The sequence below is a fragment of the Gopherus flavomarginatus genome, chromosome 3 (assembly GCF_025201925.1).
Source record: "Gopherus flavomarginatus isolate rGopFla2 chromosome 3, rGopFla2.mat.asm, whole genome shotgun sequence".
Taxonomy (NCBI): domain Eukaryota; kingdom Metazoa; phylum Chordata; order Testudines; family Testudinidae; genus Gopherus; species Gopherus flavomarginatus.
In genome coordinates, this window is record NC_066619.1 from 176,778,705 (window position 1) to 176,803,108 (window position 24,404).

The 24,404-nt window shown below is 40.3% G+C and overlaps 1 protein-coding gene across 20 annotated transcripts in view; it reads left to right on the forward strand.

Moving 5' to 3' along the window:
* EMCN (endomucin) overlaps window positions 1-24,404 on the forward strand; it is a 103,941-nt gene that overhangs the window by 41,564 nt on the left and 37,973 nt on the right. For 8 of the 20 annotated variants that reach the window (XR_007773222.1, XR_007773216.1, XR_007773220.1 and 5 more), the window contains 4 exons: window positions 1,461-1,514; window positions 4,308-4,361; window positions 7,105-7,158; window positions 19,428-19,496. Coding sequence is in view for 1 of the 20 variants with exons in the window: in XM_050944474.1 (XP_050800431.1) it covers window positions 1,461-1,514; window positions 4,308-4,361; window positions 7,105-7,158; window positions 19,428-19,496 (231 nt within the window). In the remaining 19 variants the exon portion in view is untranslated. The remainder of the gene's footprint in view (window positions 1-1,460; window positions 1,515-4,307; window positions 4,362-7,104; window positions 7,159-19,427; window positions 19,497-24,404) is intronic. The other 12 variants (XR_007773233.1, XR_007773224.1, XR_007773230.1 and 9 more) reach the window with 7 other exon arrangements.

Below are 24,404 nucleotides of genomic sequence, written 5' to 3' on the forward strand. Positions count from 1 at the left end.
ATGAAGAAGGTGTCCCATGGACAACAGTTTCCTTCACTACACAACTCTGATTTGTCCCTAGCACAAGTCCAGCATATGCACTGAATGACACAGGAGTTCTGTGGAAAAAATACTATGTGATCATGCAGTTAAAGACTGTGTCATAATGCATATGCACAAGGAGGGATGAGTTAAGGTTGTATTGGCAACTTTAATTTTGGCATTTCCTATCTTTCAGGGCTTAATTTTGCAATCCTAATAATGTTCTTTTAATGTAGGGATTTTTAAGGCAATTTCTTAGGTCTTCAGAAAAAAGCAAACTGAAAAAACAAAGTCTGTCATCCTTAGAAGCTGTGAGGGGATGGAGTATCTTCAGTGAGGCTGGAATCATCAGAGATTTTAGCTGCTAAAACTGAAGAAGTCTCTGTTAAGCATGTATGAACTGTGATTTTTTTCAAAGGCCAAGTTTTGGTGAATTTTCATAAGGATGGAAGAAGGCACATCCTTGAGAAAACAGCCATTTCCTGCCAAATTTCAAGTCTTTGCTCCTAAGATTAAGGGTGCTACAGCTGATTAAAGAAAAGATTAGCAGAATTTTTTAACATGAGCAAAACAACAAAACTATTTCCCTAGGCTTGTTCTTGGAAACAGCTGAACATTTTCACTAAACTTTCCCACCTCCTCTCAGAAAAATTCAGCCTGCAGAAGACATCCAACATTACTGGTCAGTAGTCAGACTGACTGCTGCAACCTACTGAGTTCATTTTACTAATTAGCTCGGACTATTTATGTTGCTAAATTGAGTATCCTGTCAATCAGTCCTGTGGATTTCAAATACAACAAAGGACACTTGACTCATCTCATCCTACCACCCCCGTGACCAGAGCTATTTTTAATTCCAAAGTTGGTTTTGTTTTGTTTTTCCCTAGGGCAGTGTTTCCCAAACTTGGGACGCTGCTTGTTTAGGGAAAGCCCCTGGCAGGCCGGGCCACTGGCCGCGGTTCACTGCTCCAGGCCAATGGGGGCTGCTGGAAATGGTGGCCAGTATGTCCCTCAGTCGGCGCCACTTCCAGCAGCTCCCATTGGCCTGGAGCAGTGAACCGCGGCCAGTGAGAGCCGCGATCTGGCAAACCTGCATGCAAAATTAGCAGCAGTACCTCTTCACAGGTCGCTGAATACACAGAATAGACGCACTTGCAAAATTTGCAGGAGTATTTAAGGAGACTGTTAGAAAAAACACCCCAAAAGAGATCAAAATGTTTCTTCGCATTACAAAATGCACAAAACAATTGGCAGTTTTTAAAAGAAAAGGTTAATCCATAAACCATCAAAGGAAAGTATTACCAACTGCGCAAAGAGAGCTGCTCTGCAGAATGACCCCACTTTTCCTCCATTGTTTGATTATTGATTATTCCTTTGACAGACATCTGTTCAGAATAGTGATTAACTGACTAATAGTGTTTCTTTTATCAAAATATCAGCAGAAGAAAATTCATCTATGACTCCAGCATCCAAGAGCATTCAGTCAACTGCAGGTAAGACTACATCCTTTTAAAATCTTATTTATGATCTGTTTAGAACTGACACATTAATCAATGATGTTTCATAGATTCTTGAAGTTGAAGGCGACAAAGGACCATTAGCTCTTTTAATCTGACTGAGTGTATAGTAAAGGCCATTACATTTCATTCAGCTACCCCTGTATTGAGTCCAATCATTTCTGTTTGGCTAAAGTATATTCTCCAGAAAAGCATCCAGTCTTGATCTGAAGACATCAATAGATGTTTCCTTTGGTACTTGTTCCAATAATTAATCACCCTTACTGTTTAAAAATGTGTGCCTTATTTCTCATTTGAATTTTGTCTGGCTTCATCTTCCTGCCTTTGGTTCTCTTTATGCCTTTCTCCGCTAGATTGAAGAACCCTTTAGTACCTGGTATTTTCTTCCCATGAAGGCGTTGACACACTATAATCAAGTCACCGAACAACCTTCTTTTTAATAGGCTCTTTAAATCTCTCACTTTAAGGCATTTTCTCCAGCTCTCAAACCATTTCTGTGGCTTTGTAATGCACACTTTCCAATTTTTTAATTTTTTTTCTTTTTACAATTTGTAAGCCAGAACTATATATCCTGTTCCAGTATTGGTCTCACCAATGCTGTATTCAAAAGTAAAATCACTTCTCTACTTACTACTTCTCTGTCTATGCATTCAAGCCCTTTTAACCATAGCATCGCACTGGGAGCTCATGTGGAGTTGCTTGACCACTATGACCCATAAATCCTTTTCTGAGTTATTGCTTTCTAGGATACAGACCCCCATTCTATAGACATGCCCTGTATTGCTTGTTTCTAAGTGTATAACTTTTCATTTGGTTATATTAAAATGCATTTTATCCAAATGGACCCAGTTTATCATGTATCAAATAGCTTTGTATGACTGCCCTGGCCCCATCATAACACTAATCTTTGTGTCTTCCACAAATTCTATCAGCTGTGATGATAAATCTGCTTTCGGTTCATTCATGAAAATGCTGAATAGTATCAGGCCTAGTACTGATCCATGGGGAACCCCATGATAAACACACCATTTGATGATGATTCCCCATTGACAACTAATTTTTAGATTAGTCATTTAGCTACTTATCACATGCTTTATTAGTATTCTGTAGTGCTAATTTTTTAATCAGAATGTTGTGCGTTACTAAGTCAAATGCCTTACAAAAGTCTAAGGGCTTATCTACACATGAAAGTTTACTTTGGAAGAAGGCAGAGTATGTATTTAAAGCCAATTAACTATTCCTGACTATTTCCAAGTGTGGACGCTTTTATGCCAGAATAAGAGTGCCTTATTTCAATTTAGTTTAATCCATGTACTCAACTAATTTGAATAAAGCACTCTTATTCTGGAATAAGAGTGTCCACACTTGGAGTTACTCAGGAATAATTAATCAGGAATAGCTTTTTCCAGATTAATCAAATTTGTAATTTCAGCAAAGAATGAAATCAGATTTGTTTGACATTGTTCTGTACAGCAGCCTTTTTCTCTGTTTTGTGATGCTTTCCTGTGAATTTGGTTCTGCTGTTGCCAATCAAACACATATCTTTTCTGCAGAAGAACCCCAGAGTTAACTGACTGAGTAGATAATTGATGAATTACTATAGAAATGTATCAGTGGGAAGGGCAGAACTGTATCCAAGAGGAAAATGTCAGGGGTAATCAGAGACTATTGACACAGTGACTGTATCTAACAAATTATAGTTTCTATTTAAATTATTGGACTAATTCTACTCTTAGATACATACAGATGGACACGTACAAACTCTTATTAAAAGGGTGTGTGTGTGTGTGTATCTGAGGACAGAATTTGGCCTTATGTACTGTCATTGAAAAGCAGTCAGTTTTTTGGTCAAATGTGTTAAATCTTTCCCAAGTATGTCGTAAAACTACACATTTCAATTTTAGGAGAGGAAGAGAAGAATGTGATATTGAATGAAAGAGGGAATTTCAGGTAGGCAGATTATATGCACCTTGGGATTTGACCAGAAGGCTGACGTTAGGTAAATATCCTTGTCCTTCTGAAGAGTGCTATGAGATTGTTCACTATTTAACATTTTACATCTCATTTGAATGATGATCATTCCAGCAGCATAGTGCCAGTGTGCACCCTACTGGGATGTTTTTAAAAGAGAAGAGTCCAGCAAAGAAAGAATCTCCTTCTGAATGCTTCCTACCTGGTTTTTCCCAAAGATTCTCATTCAATTACCTATCTAGCCATAATATAAGAAGCTAAGCTTCTGCACCCAGAATGAAATCCAGGATTATAGCCCACTTAGAGGAGATCAAGATATGCCCAGGATTACATACTAAACACCCCGTAATTAGTTCCTACAACTTTAGTAGTTTAATAGCTGGTACACAAATGTAACTATGACATTTTAAAAGAAAAGATATGTGGTCAAATTTGAAATACACTTAGTTATGCAAGCAAAATTTGCAGCAGTACCTCTTCACAGGTCACTGAATGCATAAAATAGATGCACTTGCAAAATTTGCAGGAGTCTTTAAGGAAGCTGTTAGACAGCACACTCCAAAAGAGATTCAAATGTTTCTTCGCATCACTAAATGCACAAAACAATTGGCAGTTTTTAAAAGAAAAGGTTAATCTATAAACCATCAAAGGAAAGTATTACTACCTGCTCAAAGAGAGCTGCTCTGCAGAATGACTCCCCTTTTCCTCCATTGTTTGATTATTGATTATTCCTTTGACAGACATCTGTTCAGAACAGTGGTTAACTGACTAACAGTGTTTCTTTTATCAAAATATCAGCAGAAGAAAATTCATCTATGACTCCAGCATCCAAGAATATTCAGTCAACTGCAGGTAAGACTACATCCTTTTATAATCTTATTTATAATCTATTTAGAGCAGACACATTAATCAATGATGTTTCATAGATTCCTGAAGTTGAAGGCAACAAGGGACCATTAGATCTTTTAATCTGACCTCATGTATAATACAGGCCATTGTGTTTCGTTCAGCTCCCCATGTATTGAGTCCAATCACTTGCGTTTGGCTAAAGCATATTATCCAGAAAAGCATCCAGTCTTGATCTGAAGACATTAATAGATGTTTCCTTTGGTAGCTTGTTCCAATAATTAATCACCCTTACTGTTTAAAAATGTGTGCCTTATTTCTCATTTGAATTTTGTCTGGCTTCATCTTCCAGCCTTTGGTTCTCTTTATGCCTTTCTCTGCTAGATTGAAGAATCCTTTAGTACCCGGTATTTTCTTCCCGTGAAGGCATTTACACACTATAATCAAGTCACCACACAGCTTTCTTTTCAATAGGCTCTTTAAATCTCTCACTTTAAGGCATTTTCTCCAGTCCTCAATCCATTTCTGTGGCTTTGTAATGCACACTTTCCAATTTTTTAACATCTTTTTTTTTTTTACATTGTGGACACCAGAACTATATATCCTGTTCCAGTATTGGTCTCACCAATGCTGTATTCAAAAGTAAAATCACTTCCCTACTTACTACTCCTCTGTCTATACATTCAAGCCTTTTTAACCATGGCATCGCACTGGGAGCTCATGTGGAGTTGCTTGACCACTATGACCCATAAATCCTTTTCTGAGTTATTGCTTTCTAGGATACAGACCCCCATTCTGTAGACATGCCCTGTATTGCTTGTTTCTAAGTGTGTAACTTTTCATTTGGTTATATTAAAATGCATTTTATCCAAATGGACCCAGTTTATCATGTATCAAATAGCTTTGTATGACTATCCTGGCCCCATCATAACACTAATCTTTGTGTCTTCCACAAATTCTATCAGCTGTGATGATATATCTGCTTTTGGTTCATTCATGAAAATGTTGAATAGTATCAGGCCTAGTACTGATCCATGGGGAACCCCATGATAAACACACCATTTGATGATGATTCCCCATTGACAACTAATGTTTTAGACCAGTCATTTAGATACTTATCACATGCTTTATTGGTATTCTATAGTGCTAATTTTTAATTGGAATGTTGTGCATTACTAAGTCAAATGCCTTGCAAAAGTCTAAGGGCTTATCTACACATGAAAATTTACTTTGGAAGAAGGCAGAGAATGTATTTAAAGCCAATTAACTATTCCTGACTATTTCCAAGTATGGACGCTTTTATACCAGAATAAGAGTGCCTTATTTCAATTTAGTTTAATCCAGGAATAGTTAATCAGGAATAGCTTTTCCAGATTAACCAAATTTGTAATTTCAGCATAGAATGAGATCAGGTTGATTTGACATTGTTCTGTGCAGCAGCCTCTTTCTCTGTTTTGTGATGCTTTCTTGTGAATTTGGTTCTGCTGTTGCCAATCAGACACATATCTTTTCAGCAGAAGAACTCCAAAGTCAACTGACTGAGTAGATGCTTGATGAATTACTGCAGTATTGTATCAGCGGGAAGGGCAGAACTGTATCACTGAGTGACCAAGAGGAAAATGTCAGGGGGAATCAGAGAATATTGACACAATGACTGAATATAACAAATTATAGTTTTTATATAAATTGTTGGACTAATTCTACATTTAGATACAAACAGACAGACACATGCACACACTCCTATTAAGAAATGGTGTGTCTCGGAAGCGGGGGGCAGAATTTGGCCTTATGTACTGTCATTGAAAGGCAGTCATTTTTTTGGTGAAATGTGCTAAATCTTTCCCAAGCATATTGTAAAACTACACAATATCTCAATTTTAGGGGAGGAAGAGAAGAATGTGATATTGAATGAAAGAGGGAATTTCAGGTAGGCAGATTATATGCACCTTGAGATTTGACCAGAATGCTGATATTAGGTTATTATCCTTGCCCTTCTGAAGAGTGCTGTGAGATTTTTCGCTACTTAACATTTTACATCTCATCAGAATGATGATGATTCAAGCAGTATAATGCCAGTATGCGCCCTACTGGGATGTTTTTAAAAGAGAAGAGTCCAGCAAAGAAAGAGTTTCCTTCTGAATGCTTCCCACCTGGTTTTTCCCAAGGACTCTCATTCAATTACTTATGTGGCCATAATACAAGAAGCCAAGCTTCTCCACTCAGAATGGAATCCAGGAATATAGCAGATCAAGATATGCCCAGGACTACATATATTCAACACCCCGTAATTAGTTGCTATAATTTTAGGAGTTTAGTAGCTGTTACACAAATGAACACAATCTTTACACAGACCTGTTAATAGAAAAGGTACGAAGTCAAAGTTTGAAACAAACTTCTTAATTATGCAAGCAATATTTGCAGTGGCATCTCTTCACAGGTAACAATGCACAAAATAGATGCACTTGCAAAATTTGCAGGAATCTTCAGCGAAGCTGTTAGAAAACACACTCCAAAAGAGATCAAAATATTTCTTCGCATCACAAAATGCACAAAACAATTAGCAGTTTTTAAAAGATAAGGTTAATCTATAAACCATTAAAGGAAAGTATTACTACCTGCTCAAAGAGAGCTGCTCTGCAGAATGACTCCCCTTTTCCTTCATTGTTTGATTATTGATTATTCCTTTGACAGACATCTGTTCAGAACAGTGGTTAACTGACTAATAGTGTTTCTTTTATCAAAATATCAGCACAAGAAAATTCATCTATGACTCCACCATCCAAGAGTATTCAGTCAACTGCAGGTAAGACTACATCCTTTTATAATCTTATTTATAATCTATTTAGAGCAGACACATTAATCAATGATGTTTCATAGATTCTTGAAGTTTGAGGCAACAAGGGACCATTAGATCTTTTAATCTGACCTCATGTATAATACAGGCCATTGTGTTTCATTCAGCTCCCCATGTATTGAGTCCAATCACTTGTGTTTGGCTAAGGCATATTATCCAGAAAAGCATCCGGTCTTGATCTGAAGACCTCAATAGATACATCCTTTGGTAGCTTGTTCCAATGATTAATCACCCTTACTGTTTAAAAATATGTGGCTCATTTCTCATTTGAATTTTTTCTGGCTTCAGCTTCCGTAGAATAATGGCATCATAGAATATCAGGGTTGGAAGGGACCTCAAGAGTCATCTAGTCCAACTCTCTGTTCAAAGCAGGACCAATCCCCAATTAAATCATCGCAGCCAGGGCTTTGTCAATCCTGACCTTAAAAACCTCTAAGGAAGGAGATTCCACCACCTCCCCAGGTAACCGATTCTAGTGTTTCACCACCCTCCTAGTGAAAACATTTTTCCTAATATCCAACCTAAACCTCCTCCACTGTAACTTGAGACCATTACTCCTTGTTTTGTCATCTGTTACCACTGAGAACAGTCTAGATCTATCCTCTTTGGAACCCCCTTTCAGGTAGTGAAAGCAGCTATCAAATCCCCCCTGATTCTTCTCTTCTGCTGACTAAACAATCCCAGTTCCCTCAGCCTCTCTTCATAAGTCATGTGCTCCAGCCCCTTAATCAGTTTTGTTGCCCTCTGCTGGACTCTTTCCAATTTTCCCACATCCTTCTTGTAATGTGGGTCCCAAAACTGGACACAGTACTACAGATGAGGCCTCACCAATGCGAAATAGAGGCAGACAATCATGTCCCTCAATATGCTGGCAATGGTCCTACTTATACAGCCAAGAAAGCTGTTAGCCTTCTTGGCAACAAGGGCACACTGTTGACTCATATCCAGCTTCTTGTCCACTGTAACCTCTAGGTTCTTTTCTATAGAACTGCTGCCTAATCTGTAGGAGTGCCTGGGATTCTTCCATAACAAGTGCAGAGTCCTTGTTGAACCTCATCAGATTTCTTTTGGCCCAGTCCTCTAATTTGTCTAGGTCCCTCTGTATCCTATCCATACCCTCCAGCATATCTACCACTCCTCCCAGTTCAGTGTCATCTGCAAACATGCTGAAGGTGCAATCCACGCCATCCTCCAGTTCATTAATGAAGATATTGAACAAAACCAGCCCCAGGACCGACCCTTAGGGCACTCCGCTTGATACCGGCTGCCAACTAGACATGGAGCCATTGATCACTACCTGTTGAGCCTGACTATCTAGCCAGCTTTCTATCCAACTTATAGTCCATTCTTTCAGCCCATATTTCTTTAACTTATTGGCAAGAATACTGTGGAAGACACTATCTAAAGCTTTACTAAAGTCACGTCCACCCCTTTCCCCTCATCTACCAAGCCAGTTATCTCGTCATAGGAGGCAATTAGGTTAGTCAGGCATGACTTGCCCTTGGTGAATCCATGCTCACTGTTCCTGTTCACTTTCTTCTCCTCTAAGTGCTTCAGAATTGATTCTTTGATGACCTGCTCCATGATTTTTCCAGGGACTCAGGTGAGGCTGACTGGCCTGTAGTTGCCCAGATCCTCCTCCTTCCCTTTTAAAAAGATGGGCACTATATTAGCCTTTTCCCAGTCATCCAGGAGCTCCCCCGATCACCATGAGTTTTCAGATATAATGGCCAATGGCAATCAAATCCGCCAACTCCTTTAGCACCCTCGGATGCAGTGCATCTGGCCCCATGCACTTGTGCTCGTCCAGCTTTTCTAAATAGTCCTGAACCACTTCTTTCTCCACAGAGGGTTGGTCACCTCCTCCCCATACTGTGCTCCCCAGTGCAGTGGTCTGGGAGCTGACCTTGTTTGTGAAGGCAGAGGCAAAAAAAAAAAAAAAAAAGCAACGCTTACATTAGCTTTTTCCACATCCTCTGCCACTAGGTTGCCTCCATCATTCAGTAATGGGCCCACACTTTCCTTGACCACCTTCTTGTTGCTAACATACCCGAAGAAACCCTTCTTGTTACTCTTAACATCTGTTGCTAGCTGCAATTCCAAGTGTGATTTGGCCTTCCTGATTTCACTCCTGCGTGCCTGAGCAATATTTTTATACTCCTCCCTGGTCATTTGTCCAATCTTCCACTTCTTGTAAGCTTCTTTTTTGTGTTTAAGATCAGCAAGGATTTCACTGTTAAGCCAGGCTGGTTGCCTGCCATATTTACTATTCCTTCCAGCCTTTAGTTCTCTTTGTTCCTTTCTCTGCTAGATTAAAGAACCCTTTAGTACCTGGTATTTTCTTCCTGTGAAGGTGTTTACACGCTATAATCAAGTCACCATACAACATTCTTTTTAATAAGCTCTTTAAATCTCTCACTTAAAGGCATTTTCTCCAGCCTTCAATCCATTTCTGTGGCTTTGTAATGCACACTTTCCAATTTTTTAATATCTTTTTTACAATGTGGACACCAGAACTATACATGCTATTCAAGATTTGGTCTCACCAATGCTGTATTCAGAAGTAAAATCACTTCCCTACTTACTACTCTCCTTTTTATACATCCAAGTATCTCATAAGCCCTTTTTACCATGGCATCGCCCTGGGAGCTCATGTGGAGTTGCTTGACTACTGTGACCAATACATAAATCTTTTTCTAAGTTATTGCTTTCTAGGATACAGACTCCCATTCTGTAGACATGCCCTGTATTGCTTGTTCTTAGGTGAATAACTTTTCATTTGGGTATATTAAAATGCATTTTATCCAAATGGACCCAGTTTATCATGTGATCAAATAGCTCTGTATGCTTACCCTGGCCCCATCATACCACCAATCTTCGTGTCATCCACAAATTCTATCAGCTGTGATGATATATCTGCTTTCGGATCATTCATGAAAATGTTGAATAGTATCAGGCCTTGTACTAATCAGCGGGTAGTGATCGATCTATCGAGGATCGATTTATCATGTCTAGTGTAGACGCTATAAATTGATCCCCAACCATTCTGCCATCGACATCGGAACTCCAGCATGGTGAGAGGTGGAAGCGGAGTCAACGAGGGAGCGGCGGCAGTCTATCCCACGCCGCAAGGATGCGAAGTAAGTGATACTAAGTTGATCTAAGATACGTCAACTTCACCTACGCTATTCTTGTAGTTGAAGTTACGTATCTTAGATCGACCTCCCACTCCCAGCATAGACCAGGCCAGAGTGATATAGCTAAATCCTGCACATCTTTGGAAACATAAGGGAAAGCATTAGGATCCTAAATGTTACAAATGCTTTGTATGCACATTATTAACTTTCATATTTTAGCACCAGACAGACCTGAAAGATGTCTGCACTAACACAATCCTTTATATTACTTTTCAGTTTCCAGTGATTCAACCATTAGTATAAGCAGTACAAATGTCTCAATGTTTTCACTTTGCCTGGGATTCAGCGGTCTCTATCGCCTGCTGTGCATATGAGACAATGAGAGAGATTCTCTACGCCACAAACTTGAGCATGCATTTAAAGAAGATGTTTTTTTGGTTTTGGAATATAAATGTCAGTAGAAAATTGTGCTGAACTCCTCTGAGCTGCCTGTGCAACCTTAATCGTGCATATGCATTATAATATAGTCTTTAATTACATGACTGCATGCTATTTTCTCCACTGGATTTCTGCCTTGTTTGTTGCACAGGATGGATGCGCAGGGGTCCCACAGACAACAGTTTCCTTCACTACACAACTCTGATTTGTCCGTAGCATAAGTCCAGCATATGCACTGAATGACACAGGAGTTCTGTGGAAAAAATACTATGTGATCATGCAGTTAAAGACTGTGTCATAATGCATATGCACAAGGAGGGATGAATTAAGGTTGTATTGGCAACCTTAATTTTGGCATTTCCTAACTTTTCAGGGCTGAACTTTGCAATCCTAATAATGTTCTTTTAACATAGGGTTTTTTAATGCAAGTTCTTAGGTTTTCAGAAAAAAGCAAACTGAAAAAACAAAGTCTGTCATCCTTAGAAGCTGTGAGGGGATGGAGTATCTTCAGTGAGGCTGGAATCTTCAGAGATTTTAGCTGCTAAAACTGAAGAAGTCTCTGTTAAGCATGTATGAACTGTGATTTTTTTCAAAGGCCAAGTTTTGGTGAATTTTCATAAGGATGGAAGAAGGCACATCCTTGAGAAAACAGCCATTTCCTGCCAAATTTCTAGTCCTTGCTCCAAAGATTAAGGGTGCTACATCTGATTAAAGAAAAGATTACCAGAATTTTTTAACATGAGCAAAACAACAAAACTATTTCTCTAGGCTTGTTCTTGGAAACAGCTGAACATTTTCACTAAACTTTCCCACCTCCTCTCAGAAGAATTCAGCCTGCAGAAGACATCCAACATTACTGGTCAGTAGTCAGACTGACTGCTGCAACCTACTGAGTTCATTTTACTAATTAGCTCGGACTATTTATGTTGCTAAATTGAGTATCCTGTCAATCAGTCACGTGGATTTCAAATACGACAAAGGACACTTGACTTGCTCATCTGATCCTACCATCCCCGTGACCAGAGCTATTTTTAATTCCAAAGTTGGTTTTGTTTTGTTTGTCCATAGAGTAAGCAATCCCAGAATCTCCAAAGAATAAATATTAATCAATCCTCCAGATGATGTCTTTTCTATTAACATGGGTGCAAACACTGGGTCCAATTCTGCTCTCTCACCAATGTAAATAAAAAGTCATATCTCCACTGAAGCAAATAGTTACTTTTGATTTACACCAATGTCAGTGAGAGCAGAACTCCCCTCTTCCCACCCCTCCCTCACTCCCCAGAAACGTACTGCTTTTAATTTTAACCTATTTTAACATATATCCTTTTTCCTTCTTTCTTGGAGTCTTTCCAAATGCAGGGTCCACTCCTGAAGTTGCCATTCGGTCCCTAGTCAGCTAAAACTATCAACGAGATGCATTCTCATTGAAATTTTGCCTAAGGACTTCAGGATTGGACCTCCTATGAGGAAAATTTCTCAGATCATAAAATCCAGTACAGTTGGCAGTCTGTGCTCCAGAGAAACCTAAGGTTGAAATAACAGGTGGTATTGTAGCTAGCTGGAGTTGAGTTACATTGGCAAAGTTACAGTCTGCAATATGCCTTTCCCTTGCCAACTGTAAGTCTTTCACTTCAGTAAACATCAAGGGCCTGATTCTGATCATGAACAGCTGCAATGAATCCTGCTGTGTTACATTAAGTATAAAATTAATGTAAGTGTCGCAGGGTGGGCTCCTCACCCTGGATTTCCCTCTGCAGGCAGTCCTCACACACACTTATGTAAATTCACCACAGTGTACTTCATTTATGTCTTATGCAGCTTCGTGTCTCATCACCTTAAGGCTTTTTTCAAGCTTCAACATACCCCGATGGCACAAGGTGGGGGAATAAGAGGTCTCACCTCTCTGAGATCCTGAATTTCTTTGCCCTTCTTCCAGCCTCCCTTTCTCCCATTTAACAGCCCCAGCCAATGACCTGAATCCCTTTAACTGGTTAATCATCCAGTCCAGTCTCCCAATTTGGCCCATGTGAGCCAGTCATAGGCTACTCCCATTCTGTCATTTACCTCCCCCTCCCCCCTTTAAAAAAATGTTTCCTCCCTGGGCCCTTTCTTTCCTCTAGGGGCTGCTGTCCCCTCCCATGTGCAAGATTTCTTTAACCTGCCTCTCTCTAAAATCTTCGTAGACACCCTCTCCATTTTCCATCTGTAAAAGGTACATTCTGATGGAGGGGCAGCCTCTTCCTCTCAGTGTCTGCCCATCTGTCTTCACACCATGGGCAACCTTTTGCATCAGACTTTTTGCCCACTTTTGAAGTCTCCCCATCTACAATATTACCCACCTTACCCTGGATGTCAATAAGTTGTTGCCCTTGCTTCTGGATCTCTCCGGCCCTCAACCTTTTTGCCTTGCCTTTCGCCATCTTCATCTAACTTATCTGCTTCTACTTCTTCCCCCTTTTCATATCCCTTTACCTTGGGGTTCTCCCCCAGGAATTTGGTTCTTAGCTTGTCTCTTGGTCTAGTCTGTCCTGCTTCTTCCGGTTTCTTGGCCTCTTTCTTGTCGTCTCACCTGCTCCGGTCCTTCCCTCTCTAGCCATTTGCTTCTCTGGGCATCTCTCTTCTTCCTCAAAGGAAAAGGGCTCAAATGTTTTGCAGTTAACACAGGTTTGGGCCATGTCCTGACATCTGCCCCTGCTTCCACCAAAATGTTCCCCAAATCTCCAGAGACATCCTGGCTACTGGACAGACTTTCCCTTCCCCATGAATGCACATTAGTTTCAGTCTTTCTCCCAGCTTCATCCAGTAGGGCTTCCTCCTGTCTCTCCTAACCAATGAGCACCTGTGTCAGAATCTACAAGGCCTTGTCCCTCATTGCTCCCCACTGCCAACTCTCATGGAGCCGGTACGCGTTTGTTTTGACTGCTTCCCAAAGGTTCCATCCACCCACAGAACTCAGCAAGATTACAGTCCATGTAGGGGCAGTCCCTCTTCAGAAGTCTTGAGCCCCAACACTGGTAACAAACAATTTGATAGTTTGTGGGCAGGGTTTCCTTCCTCCTCCTCTCTTATAGTTGGTTGTTCCCCACTTTTCCTCTCTGGGTCATGCCCTTTACATGGACAGTTTGTTTTACTAGGGACAACAGCCTCTGTGAACTCCACAGTGAGTTTAATGGCAGCTTCTAAAGTAGCAGATTGGTGCCCCTGCATCAAACCCTGGTGACCTCAGGGAGACTCTGCAACAGCTGGTCCAGTCTAATAACTTTTGTGCAATGCAGCTTGAAACCTTTGCCTGTTTCATCCTGCCAACAGACTCATGTGATCTAAAATGGCTGCCTTTATGATATTCTAATCTGCAGCTTGTTCAGCACCATGTAGACAGCTTGAGCTTCTCCTGAGAGATAGGGAGCTAATCAGAAGCCCCCTACCGTCTTTTCCCAGCCTGCTCCCAAAGCCACCTTCTCAAACATAAACAAAAAGCCATTGGGATCATTCACTGGGCCCATTTTGCCCAAGCCTGTGTCTATCACTTAGATATCACTCCCTATTGAGGGACTCAACAGCTTCTCTAGGAGCTGTTGCTGCACCTGCAATTAACCTGCAATAAATTGCTGTAGGCTTTGTTGTTCTGTTGGCCAGGAAAACTAGGATTATCTCTCAGTGCACTGGGTCATCTGAAACACCTGAAGGGGTTTCTTTAACTCCATTTGTTGCTCAGCTACCCAGCACAGGAATGTCTCCATATTGCCCAATCTGCCACTCCTTCTCATCATCTTTTCTCTGCAGTTCTTTGCCTACACCAGAGTGGGAAATCCCAGATAAACCCCCAAATGTCACAGGGGCACTCTTGGCAAGCAGCCCTCATATGCTGCCAAGTTAATGGGTGAAATCCAGCCCCTTTTGAAATCAATAGTAGTTTTGTTATTGTCTTCCGTGTAGCTAGGTTTTTACCCCATGTATTTAGATAGGCTTTTCCTTAGTGGAGTAAGTTATTAGGGAGCATGGTTGGTGTATTCTGGTTTGCTGGTTTTCTGTATGGAGAGAGGAGTTCTTTCAGTATTGCTGATGTTGTCAATTTAGATGAATTATGGTGTTTTAAAAAAGATAGTAATGCAAGTGGGCCTAGAGATATGTGATAGAGAAGCTACATGTGTTTACGGGGGGTGGGGAATAAGTAAAATAAAGAGAACTTGAATGTTCTTTCTTTCAGTTGTTTCAAATGTTACCTGGGAACCAGTTTCCCAGACCAGCTCTTCACAACCACTAACATAGGTCACTACATCTCCATCATCAATAACAGAAGCAAGTGACAAAACTAGTAGTGATAAGCGATGACTTTTGCTGATCAACTGCTGAACCCATTGGAGGCTGCATTTCTAAACAATAGTGTGGAACAGTAGAGAGCACAAACAATGTAGTTATGGTGGTAGAATTAGGGATTTGAGACCAAGTGTTCTCTTAGCTATTAAGTTTACTTCTCAGATACTTCATTCCACAGTAAACCTCTCCATAATGAAGTCCTACTCCAGTAGCTCAGACACTAAAGTGTTTTATTTTTATGGGAGAGATGGCTTTGAACCAATGCACTGGATTTGAACAACCTTGTAATTTGAGGATGTGGGATGATAAGGTCTTTGGATTGTCTGTTTCAGTACAAACTTTTGTCCCTAAAGTAAATAGATGTGACTCAGACAGGGGCGGCTCTAGGCATTTTGCCGCCCCAACCATGGCAGGCAGGCTGCCTTGGTGGCTTGCCTGTGGACAGTCCGCTGGTCCCTCGGAGCCGCCCCTGGACTCAGAGCAGATCTATTGAGTAAGAAGATGCCATTTTCACCATTACTTTTCAAAGCTAGAATAATACTTTGGCCCTGTTTCAGCAAAACACAGAAGGATGCACTTTTTACATATGCTTACATGCTTTACCAAATAGAAAAGGACTTCACCATATCGCTTGCTTAAGTGCTTCACTGAATTGGGGCCTTTAAAATATTCTTTTTTTAAGTTATCATAGAACTTAAAGATGGAAATATTTATTTGGTCGTGTAGTCCAGCACCCTAATGGTGCGTGATGGCTTCCCAGCATATTCTCCAAAACATTGTAGAGTCTAGTTCTAAATGGTATAAGTCATCAAGGCTTCTTGTTCTTTCCTTAAATCTGTGTTCTATAATGTAATGGATTTAACTGCTTCAAAGTGAGCATAGGATAATTTAGGCTAGGGAAGAGTGACAATTTTAACAATGTTAACAATAGTAACAATATTACTCTCAGTCCACACCCTTTGTGCCTGAAAATTAGTCCTCTCTTTTACTTGTCAGTTACACCTTCAAAGTCTGTATGCATCAAAATTCAGGCTTTGCCTTTGTATTGAACAGACTAATGCATTTGGTCCTCCTTCTCCACTATATTTTGACCAGCCATTCAGGTGCTGTTATTGCAGAAAGCATGGGTGAACAACAGGCTAAAACATCCCCAATGCAGAAACTGTTGAAGTGTGGGAGAAAGTGTCAAAAGCCCTAAGCAAAAATCACTAATGTAGCTCTTTTCGATTTGATAGAGGTTCCTGACACAAGGGTATCAGTGCAGCACAGCCATCTGAAACTAAAACATACCGACAGGTAGGGCTCCTGGCATGTGAGGAAATGCTGACGAGGAAAAGCATTTCTGTCTGTGCAGCTTAGTTCCCTGTGGTGGTCAGTATTGACATCCTGGAGTAGGCTAGGCTTGGAAACCTCTTTAATATTTTGAAGCAATAAGGAAGAAAGAAAGTAGGGGAAGTCTGGTGAGTGGTGTATTCCATAAACAAAACATACATTAATACATAGAGATGGTCTTGAGCTGGAAAAGGCCCAAAGATATAGGGCCTCAAAATTTGTGGGTATTTGAATTGAAATGGGTGCTGACATTTTAATTCAGGACTATTTCAACGGATATGATTTTCCTTGTCCACCCAACACACCCTCATCCTGTCTGCAACTTAATGGGTGGTACTTATTATGTGATCTTCTTACTTATAAAGCCCTAACAATTGGAGCAAGAAACTAAAATTTAACCAACTAATTCCCGTTTATAGACTACTACCAAAGAGGCAAATGTTCCCTGATTATATTTGCAGTCCTTACCCAACCTTTACTCTCTTTAAATCTGTGGGAACTTTGATTAAGGAGTGTGGGATTTAGCCCCATAATCAAAGTAGGGTAATTTCAATTTTCATTCACTGTTAAGGTTCTGATTGGAAACAACATGAAGGGTGGCCTTTCTTGCATGCTCACTCTGGGGCAGAAGAAACACAGCAAGCTTTCTTCCATCCATTTCCCCGCCCTCCAGCTGCATCTGCAAATTAATAAAACAATATATAGCTGTCTCTGGAGGGCAAGGGTAGTGTTGGATTTTAAAAAAAATCAACAATTTTTTTTTCCATCCCAAAATGCAATTTCATCAAAACCAGAATGTTTTGCAGAAATGTAACAGTTTTGACACAAATATTGTTGGGAAGGTTTCTCAAGTCCAGGATGGAATTTCTGAATAAAGCAATACAGCAGAATAATAAGACTGGTGGATCACTTACCTGGGATTGGGGTGGGAGACTCAGTTTAAAGTCACTATTCTGCCTGATTAACAGCAGGAATTTGAACCTAGGTTTCCTGCGTCCCAAATGTTCAATTGGCTATTCTAGGGTGAGTCATTCTTGTTCTGATGCAGAATGAAAACAGATTTTGAGACCTAATAATTTTTCACGAAAGGTGATTGTGGCTTCATTACCTGCATTCCACCATCTTTATTTGAACACTGGAGGGATGAGGGAGGGAAGTTTCCTGTGTCCTCATTTCCCTCTTTGACAAGTACAAAAGACAGACCAGAATTTTGCCCATAAAACGGAGACTAGTCTATTAGAATATTGGCCACTGCCTTTCTTTTTCAATTACTCTTCATTCCCTCCCACTACCCATCTTCAGTGTGTCTCAGAGGACAAATGACAATAATTCAAGATTGCCTAATGAAATTTTAAAAAACCAATAGGCTGGATCAATATTAAAAATGAGGACTTTCTGCAAAAGAACATATATATTGCTTTTTAACTGGGGAAACCACTTTCCCCATGCCAACCCCTGGTAAAAGCTTCAGAAGATGATCCCATCCACACAGCAGAGATTTAACAGCTCTCCTCATCTCTGCTACTATTTCTGTTGCTGCTGTTACCTTTCATTATAGATTTGGAAAAAGCCCTCACAAAGTCTGTGTGCTTTGTGAAAGAATGAAATAGCCTCTTTTCTCAGTCTACTATATTTCTTCCCCTCCACAGGCACTCTTTCCCTCTCCCTCTATTTATTGATATATTAGGCCAAACATATTAGGCCACTCTCCTTTGTCTTCTATTAGTATTTGAGGACAACCCCAGTAGCTTTTACTAAATCAAAACTACTGTATCTGCCCTGCAGTCCACACTCCCAAATAAGAGCTGTGTGTAAGATCCAGAGCTTGTCTCTCTGACCAGCAAAAGTTGGTCCAATAAAAATATATTACCTCACCCGCTGTGTGTGTCTGGTATTTTTGTTTGTAGTGAACTACAGGTGCAAAAGAGCAGACACAATCAAGTATGTATATAAATATTAGCATACTATAATTAATATAATTTAGACCTCTGACTACAAGGGGCACAATCAAGTAGACATTTACTGCGAGGTTTTCAAAGCTGCCTTGATTATTTGAACAATGATTTACCATTCATTTGAATGGGGGTTGGGCTTTCCTATTCCTGAGGATTTTGATGTTGGGCTATGCCCTAGTGGATAGAGCACTGGACTGGAACTCAGGATATCTGGTTCTGCCATTGGCCTGCTGGGTAATCTTTGAAAAGTCACTTCCTTGCTCTCTGCCTCAGATTCCCCATCTGTTAAATGGGAATAATGATGCTGGCTGACTTTATAACGTGCTTTTGAGTTGTGCTGATAAGAGCTGGGTTTTATTCATATCTGCAATCAGCTGCATGTGCTATTGGCTATAGGTGCAAAATTACAGACCTGAGTGAATCCTAGTTTAAAATTTGGTCCTCTGTGTGTGTGTGTGTGTATGTGTAAGGTGTAAGCTCCACAGAAATCACTTCGTTTTCCACTTAAAATCTCTTACGGGAAATAGAAAGATTTTGACTGGAAATGCACACTTTCTTTTGGCCTGAAAGATGCTTAGCCAAAGTAGCCTCAATTTTTGAAGTGTGTCTATGAATTGCTAAGATGGTTGACTGTACATAATTTTTTACACACAGATAATTTTGGTTTTGATGTTCTCTGCACTTCACAATCATTTTTGGCTTATTGATGTGGTTCTAATATCAAAACTAGTTAGCTAGCAGCCTGTGGGGAGGGAAATTAAATGCACTATGTGGAAAAACTGAAATGTATGTGGATTATATATAAGATAAGTGGTAATTCACCCTGAGATCAAGAGAGGATATATGTAAAATTTCAGTTCATTAAAAGAAATGAAGGGCTATTGGACACAAGTAGTAGGCAAAACCTGATGCTCAGACAGCAGATTTACAGAACAGCTCCAGTTTTCCCCCTTGCTTTCCTGCTGATTATTCCTTTGACAAATATGTGTTGAGAACAGTGGTTAACATACTGTCATTTATCCTACCAAAATATCAGCAGGGAAAACTGAATCACTGCCAAGGAGTTTTGTGACGGCAGCATCAGACTCCACTTGGATGACGGCTGGTAAGGCATCCCTTTAAAAGCTTATTTATAATCAACTGTTGACAACAGACCCATTAAACGATGATGTGACTCTGTTTTACAGCAGCAACCTGCTTTCTCTGCTGTGATGCTTTGCTGTGAATTCAGCCTCCTCCTGTTAAGCATGCAGAAATCTTTTCTGCAGCTGGCAGAATAAGCACATGATGAATTACTGCAGTGATGTGTCAGTGGGAAGGGCGGATCTGGATCGCTGAGTGCCCAAGAGGAACCAGCAGGGGATTTTATTACAGAACACTGGCTTTGTAATAAGCAGAGATCTCAGATTTACACTGTCTCCTTCTACTTCTTACATCAAATTAAGTCTCTTATAGATCTGAGTTATGGGTTTTATCAAAATCCAGATCTCTAGCAGGCTCAGTGCAGCTCTTCCATTTATAAGTACTGGCTATATCTGAATGAGTCAGCCTCTTTGGAGGATTGGCACAAGAACTGCTCCATCTACTTAGGAGATCCAAATACTGTGTATTAGACACAAGGCTTAGATATTACTGCAGGCCCCAAATCAGCTGTTGAGATTTAACTGTAAAGGAAATTACAGATCGAATTAAGAGAATCTCCTCATTAGGTTGCCTCTTTAGGCTCACGTTGGGTCCAGTGCAGAGGGCCTGTGAATAACTTCGTGCCCACTTCAGCCCTCAGTATAGGCTTAAGGGTCTGATCCAAAGCCCACTGAAGTTAATGGGTTTCTTTCTAAATAACTGCAGTGGGCTTTACATCAGGTTTTAAGTAAGACATAAGTACCCCTTCTGACTAGGGATGTAGCTATTTAAACAATATTTAACTGTTTAAAAGGTAAAAATTATATCATTTAACTAGCTAACCGATTAAAGGGCTGAGGCCCCTCCAACCGGCACTCTGGGGTTTAACAATTAGGGTGAGTTAATGGTTAGACTAATACTTACCAGATAACAGTTTAACCATTTGATATTTTACATCCCTACTTCTGACCTGAGCAGCTAGCCAAAAACTCAGGGTCTAATAGGTCGTTCCAGTTCAGAGTTAAAATTGGTGACACATTAGGCCTGATCTACATTAGGAATTTACATCGGCATAGCTACATCTTTCAGGGGTGGGAAAAATTTTTGCCCCTGAAAAATATAGCTAGATGACCTAACCCCCGGTGTAGAGAGTGCTAGATGAACAGAAGAATTCTTCCGTTGTCCTAGCTACCACCTCTCGGGGAGGGGAATTACCTACGCCAATGCAAATACCCCTCCCATCAGCGTAAGTAGCGTCAATGCTGAAGCACTACAGCAGTGCAGCTGCAGTGTTTTAAATGTATACATACCCTCAGGTATTTCTTTGATGCAGTTTTATCTACCAAGAATGTACCAAGTCCTGTGTCTCTGAATGCAGTAGGAATCAAAGTAACAAGAAATAGTTTCTATTGCTTACAGGCCCAAGCTTCTTTTCCGGCAGCACTCCTGACCCAAATAACCTCCCCCCAGGTTTTTTCCAGGGTCCCATGCTGTGCTTTCAGCTGCACCTACAGTGACTTTTGTGGTCTGCCCCTGAGTGTGTGTGTGTGTCTGTCTGTCTCTCTCTCTCTCCTCTGTGTTTCTGCGTGTTCTGCCTTTCCCCTTCACCCTGACCCAACACACACACACACTTACCCAGACAATGCTCTGCAAAACACCTCTGCCCAAAACTCTTGGGCAGGATGAGAACCACTTTTGTCTTGGGTGGAGGGGCTTCTAATTAACTTATCCTGACAGTATTGGTAATTGAAAGGTGTGTTCATGCCCAGTCTCAAGGAGCTTTTAACTCCGTTTCACCCAGTTCATAACAGTACCTTGGCCATCCCTCTGTACAGGAATGAATTTTGCCCATGCTGAATAAATTGTATCGAAAAAGATAAATGAAAATTATGTTCTCTCACTGATCCTCCACTGTGGAATATACATGTTCCCCAGAACAATCTGTTCTCACAGCAACTAAATATGAGTAGAATACTTAGACCTGGGTTGTTGCCAGTAGTGAGGTGACTCTTGGAACATGTGATCCCTGTGGGATTACAACTGTGTGTGGGCCCTGGAGCCACCCTTAGCTAAATGGGCAAGTGGACTCCATGTCACTGTAACCCCAACAGCACATGAGCCACTTGGTACAACTGGCTGGTGTAGAGGTTTCATCTTTGAATCATTAGGTGCTGGCCATGGCTGAAGGTAGAGGACAGACTAGATGGACAGTGGTTTGTTATGATCTGGTGAGTCCAATGTTTCTGTCTGGTTTACCTCTACTGTCTGTTGAGGAATCACAAACTACCTATTTGGGTTTCTTTTAATGCCTACTGGTCCAAATTTTGCTATCATTTATACCCTGTACAAATCCACTAAAGATGATGGTTTTGCTTGCATGTAAATTAAGACGAAAATATGGCCCACAAACTTTAACACCAAAGTTTAATGAAGAAAAAAATCATAGAAGAGTCCAAGATCAATCCAGATTGCTGTCTGTAGCAGCTGTCAGCACAGTTCAAAATCAGCTCTCTTAGAAGCGAGCAGACACTATTACCTAGCCTTATACTTCTGGCAGAAAATGGTTCTAACTCAGACTAGATTCTCCAAGAATAGAGTAAGAAAGAGCCCTAGGCTCCATTGACTAATAGAAATATAACAACTGATGTGAGCTCCAGCTTAACACAGATGCATATGTTTCAGATCTCAGCAACCCTTCAGTAGCTGTTCAAAGCAGATGGATAACCACATACATGGATGCTATGAACTGATCTGCTAAAAGCTGTTTAGCTGTAGCTTTGGAGATCACTGCTGCTTGCTTTCCATAGTACCTACTGCAGAGTAAGATGCAAAAGCCACTACTTATTTTCTTTCCTTGGAGATGGGAAAGTCCTATCCTTTGAGCAGCTGATAAAACTTTATTAAATATGATGGCAAACTGATAATGAAAACTGGAAAGTAACACTGGATTTTCAAATTGCAACAAAATGTGGATGAAATCTTGAACTTTGGCTAGAGATGGAGAAGTGGTAGTATTTGCCAGGAAGAGTAGCTAACACCTTTGAGATCTCCCACAAATGACTTATTCTCTAGTTGGAGTCCTATAAAGTATATCTGTTGAGAGAGATGCATCAGCTGAGCATGAAACTAAGTTATGGGCCCATTGTAGCTCTTTGATGTGATTAGATTAAACATGATGAACTTCATTCACCACTGCATTATTCCTGTCTTATACACAGGTATAAAACTGGAGTGTAAACACAGTACTTCATCTTGTCCAATGTTTCTATACAATGAAATATTTAATTAGTCGCTAAAGAAAATGTATAATCATCAGCCTCTTAGCAAGGATGTTTTTGGTCATTTTTAAAGGACCTTATCCAAGGTCCATTGAAATCCCTGGGAGTCTTCATTAATTTCAGTGGGTTTGGGACAAAAGCCACAAGGCACATACATTGTTGGAAATTATTCTGATATACTGGTTTGCTTGACAGCCTTTGGCAAATATGTCATGCCCCATATGTAATCTTCAACTTTGATATAATGCAATACAAATAAATCACCATTTTTAAATTAAGGATATTTGATTTTTTTTTAAGTAACACAGGTAAATTCTACATGTTGAAATGAAATTGAAACAATGGATTGATAGATGCTGGGGTGTATTAAATTATTTATACAATTATGTTCTATAGTAAAGTTTGCGAGGAAAGTTTTATTCTTTTTTTGGTTTTTCTAAACACAGAAAATTTTGCTTTGCTACTCTGCTGTGAAGCCTCATGTCCCCCATCAGCCTGGGGACTACCTTTCCCAGGATTCCAGCTGTCTGGCTGAGAGAGAAAGGCGTCTTGCCCCTTCCACATTTAAGACTCCTTTATTGGACCCTACCTAAAGTTAGTAGCCACCTTCAAATTACTTTTCCAATCACACCTTTGTCTCTTGCTTCTGTTTGCAGAAGAATCACCTCAATGAGATATGGCTCTGGGGACTCCTTTAGTCTCGAAGAGGCAATACACCTCCCCTACAGCCACATACCCATGAGTGGCAAAGCCACCAGTGAACAAGTACCAGTAAAACCTTCATACGACCCCATCTCATCATACACTGTGTGTAGGTTTTAGAGCTTTTTTAGAAATGTTACTGGTTGTTTTTGTAGTTCTCCTCCTATAAAGTTACCATGAATCCAATTGTTCAGAGATCAAAGACTAAACAGAAACCGTTAAATAGCTTTAACAATCATATGAATTTATAGTTCATTATCTAGAGCTAAAACAAATGCTGTGTATCTCATTGAGAAGCTGGGGATCTCCATTTCCAGTGATATAAGGCTTCAGGCCCCCATTCTCCAATAGGGGGCCAGACTCTGTGGTTGGACTACATCTCCCATAATGTATTGTTGCAGTTCAAATGTATGGGAGACTGCAGTGCATTGTGGGCAATGTAGTCCAGCCCAGGAGAATAGGCAGTTCAGGTGGACAAACATAATATCAAATTGATCCAAAATAAAATATTAAGATTTGGTTTGACCAACCAAAATAGTTTGATTTAGCTTTACTCAGCTTGAAACAAAATATTTGTTGTTTTGATTTTTCCCAACAGGAAATGGAACAAACTTCCGCAAACTTGAAATTTTCCCGTTGAAAGTATTTTTGCAGAAACTACATTTTCTTCACAGCTTCCAGCTAGCTCTCCCAGAAAGCTTAGGCAGTGGGAGGCACATCTGAGAGAGCTGGAAAGCAGCTGAAATGAGGGGGGGAGCCTATATAAGAACTTCAGGGAATATCAGAGACCAATAATACTGTAATGCAATGATTAAAGTAGATTGAAACAGCCAACTCAGGAGTATGAGGGCTCTGTGATAGTTCTGTTTACCCAATCCAGCAAGAGGAAGGGGAGCTCCCCATGGCTTTTA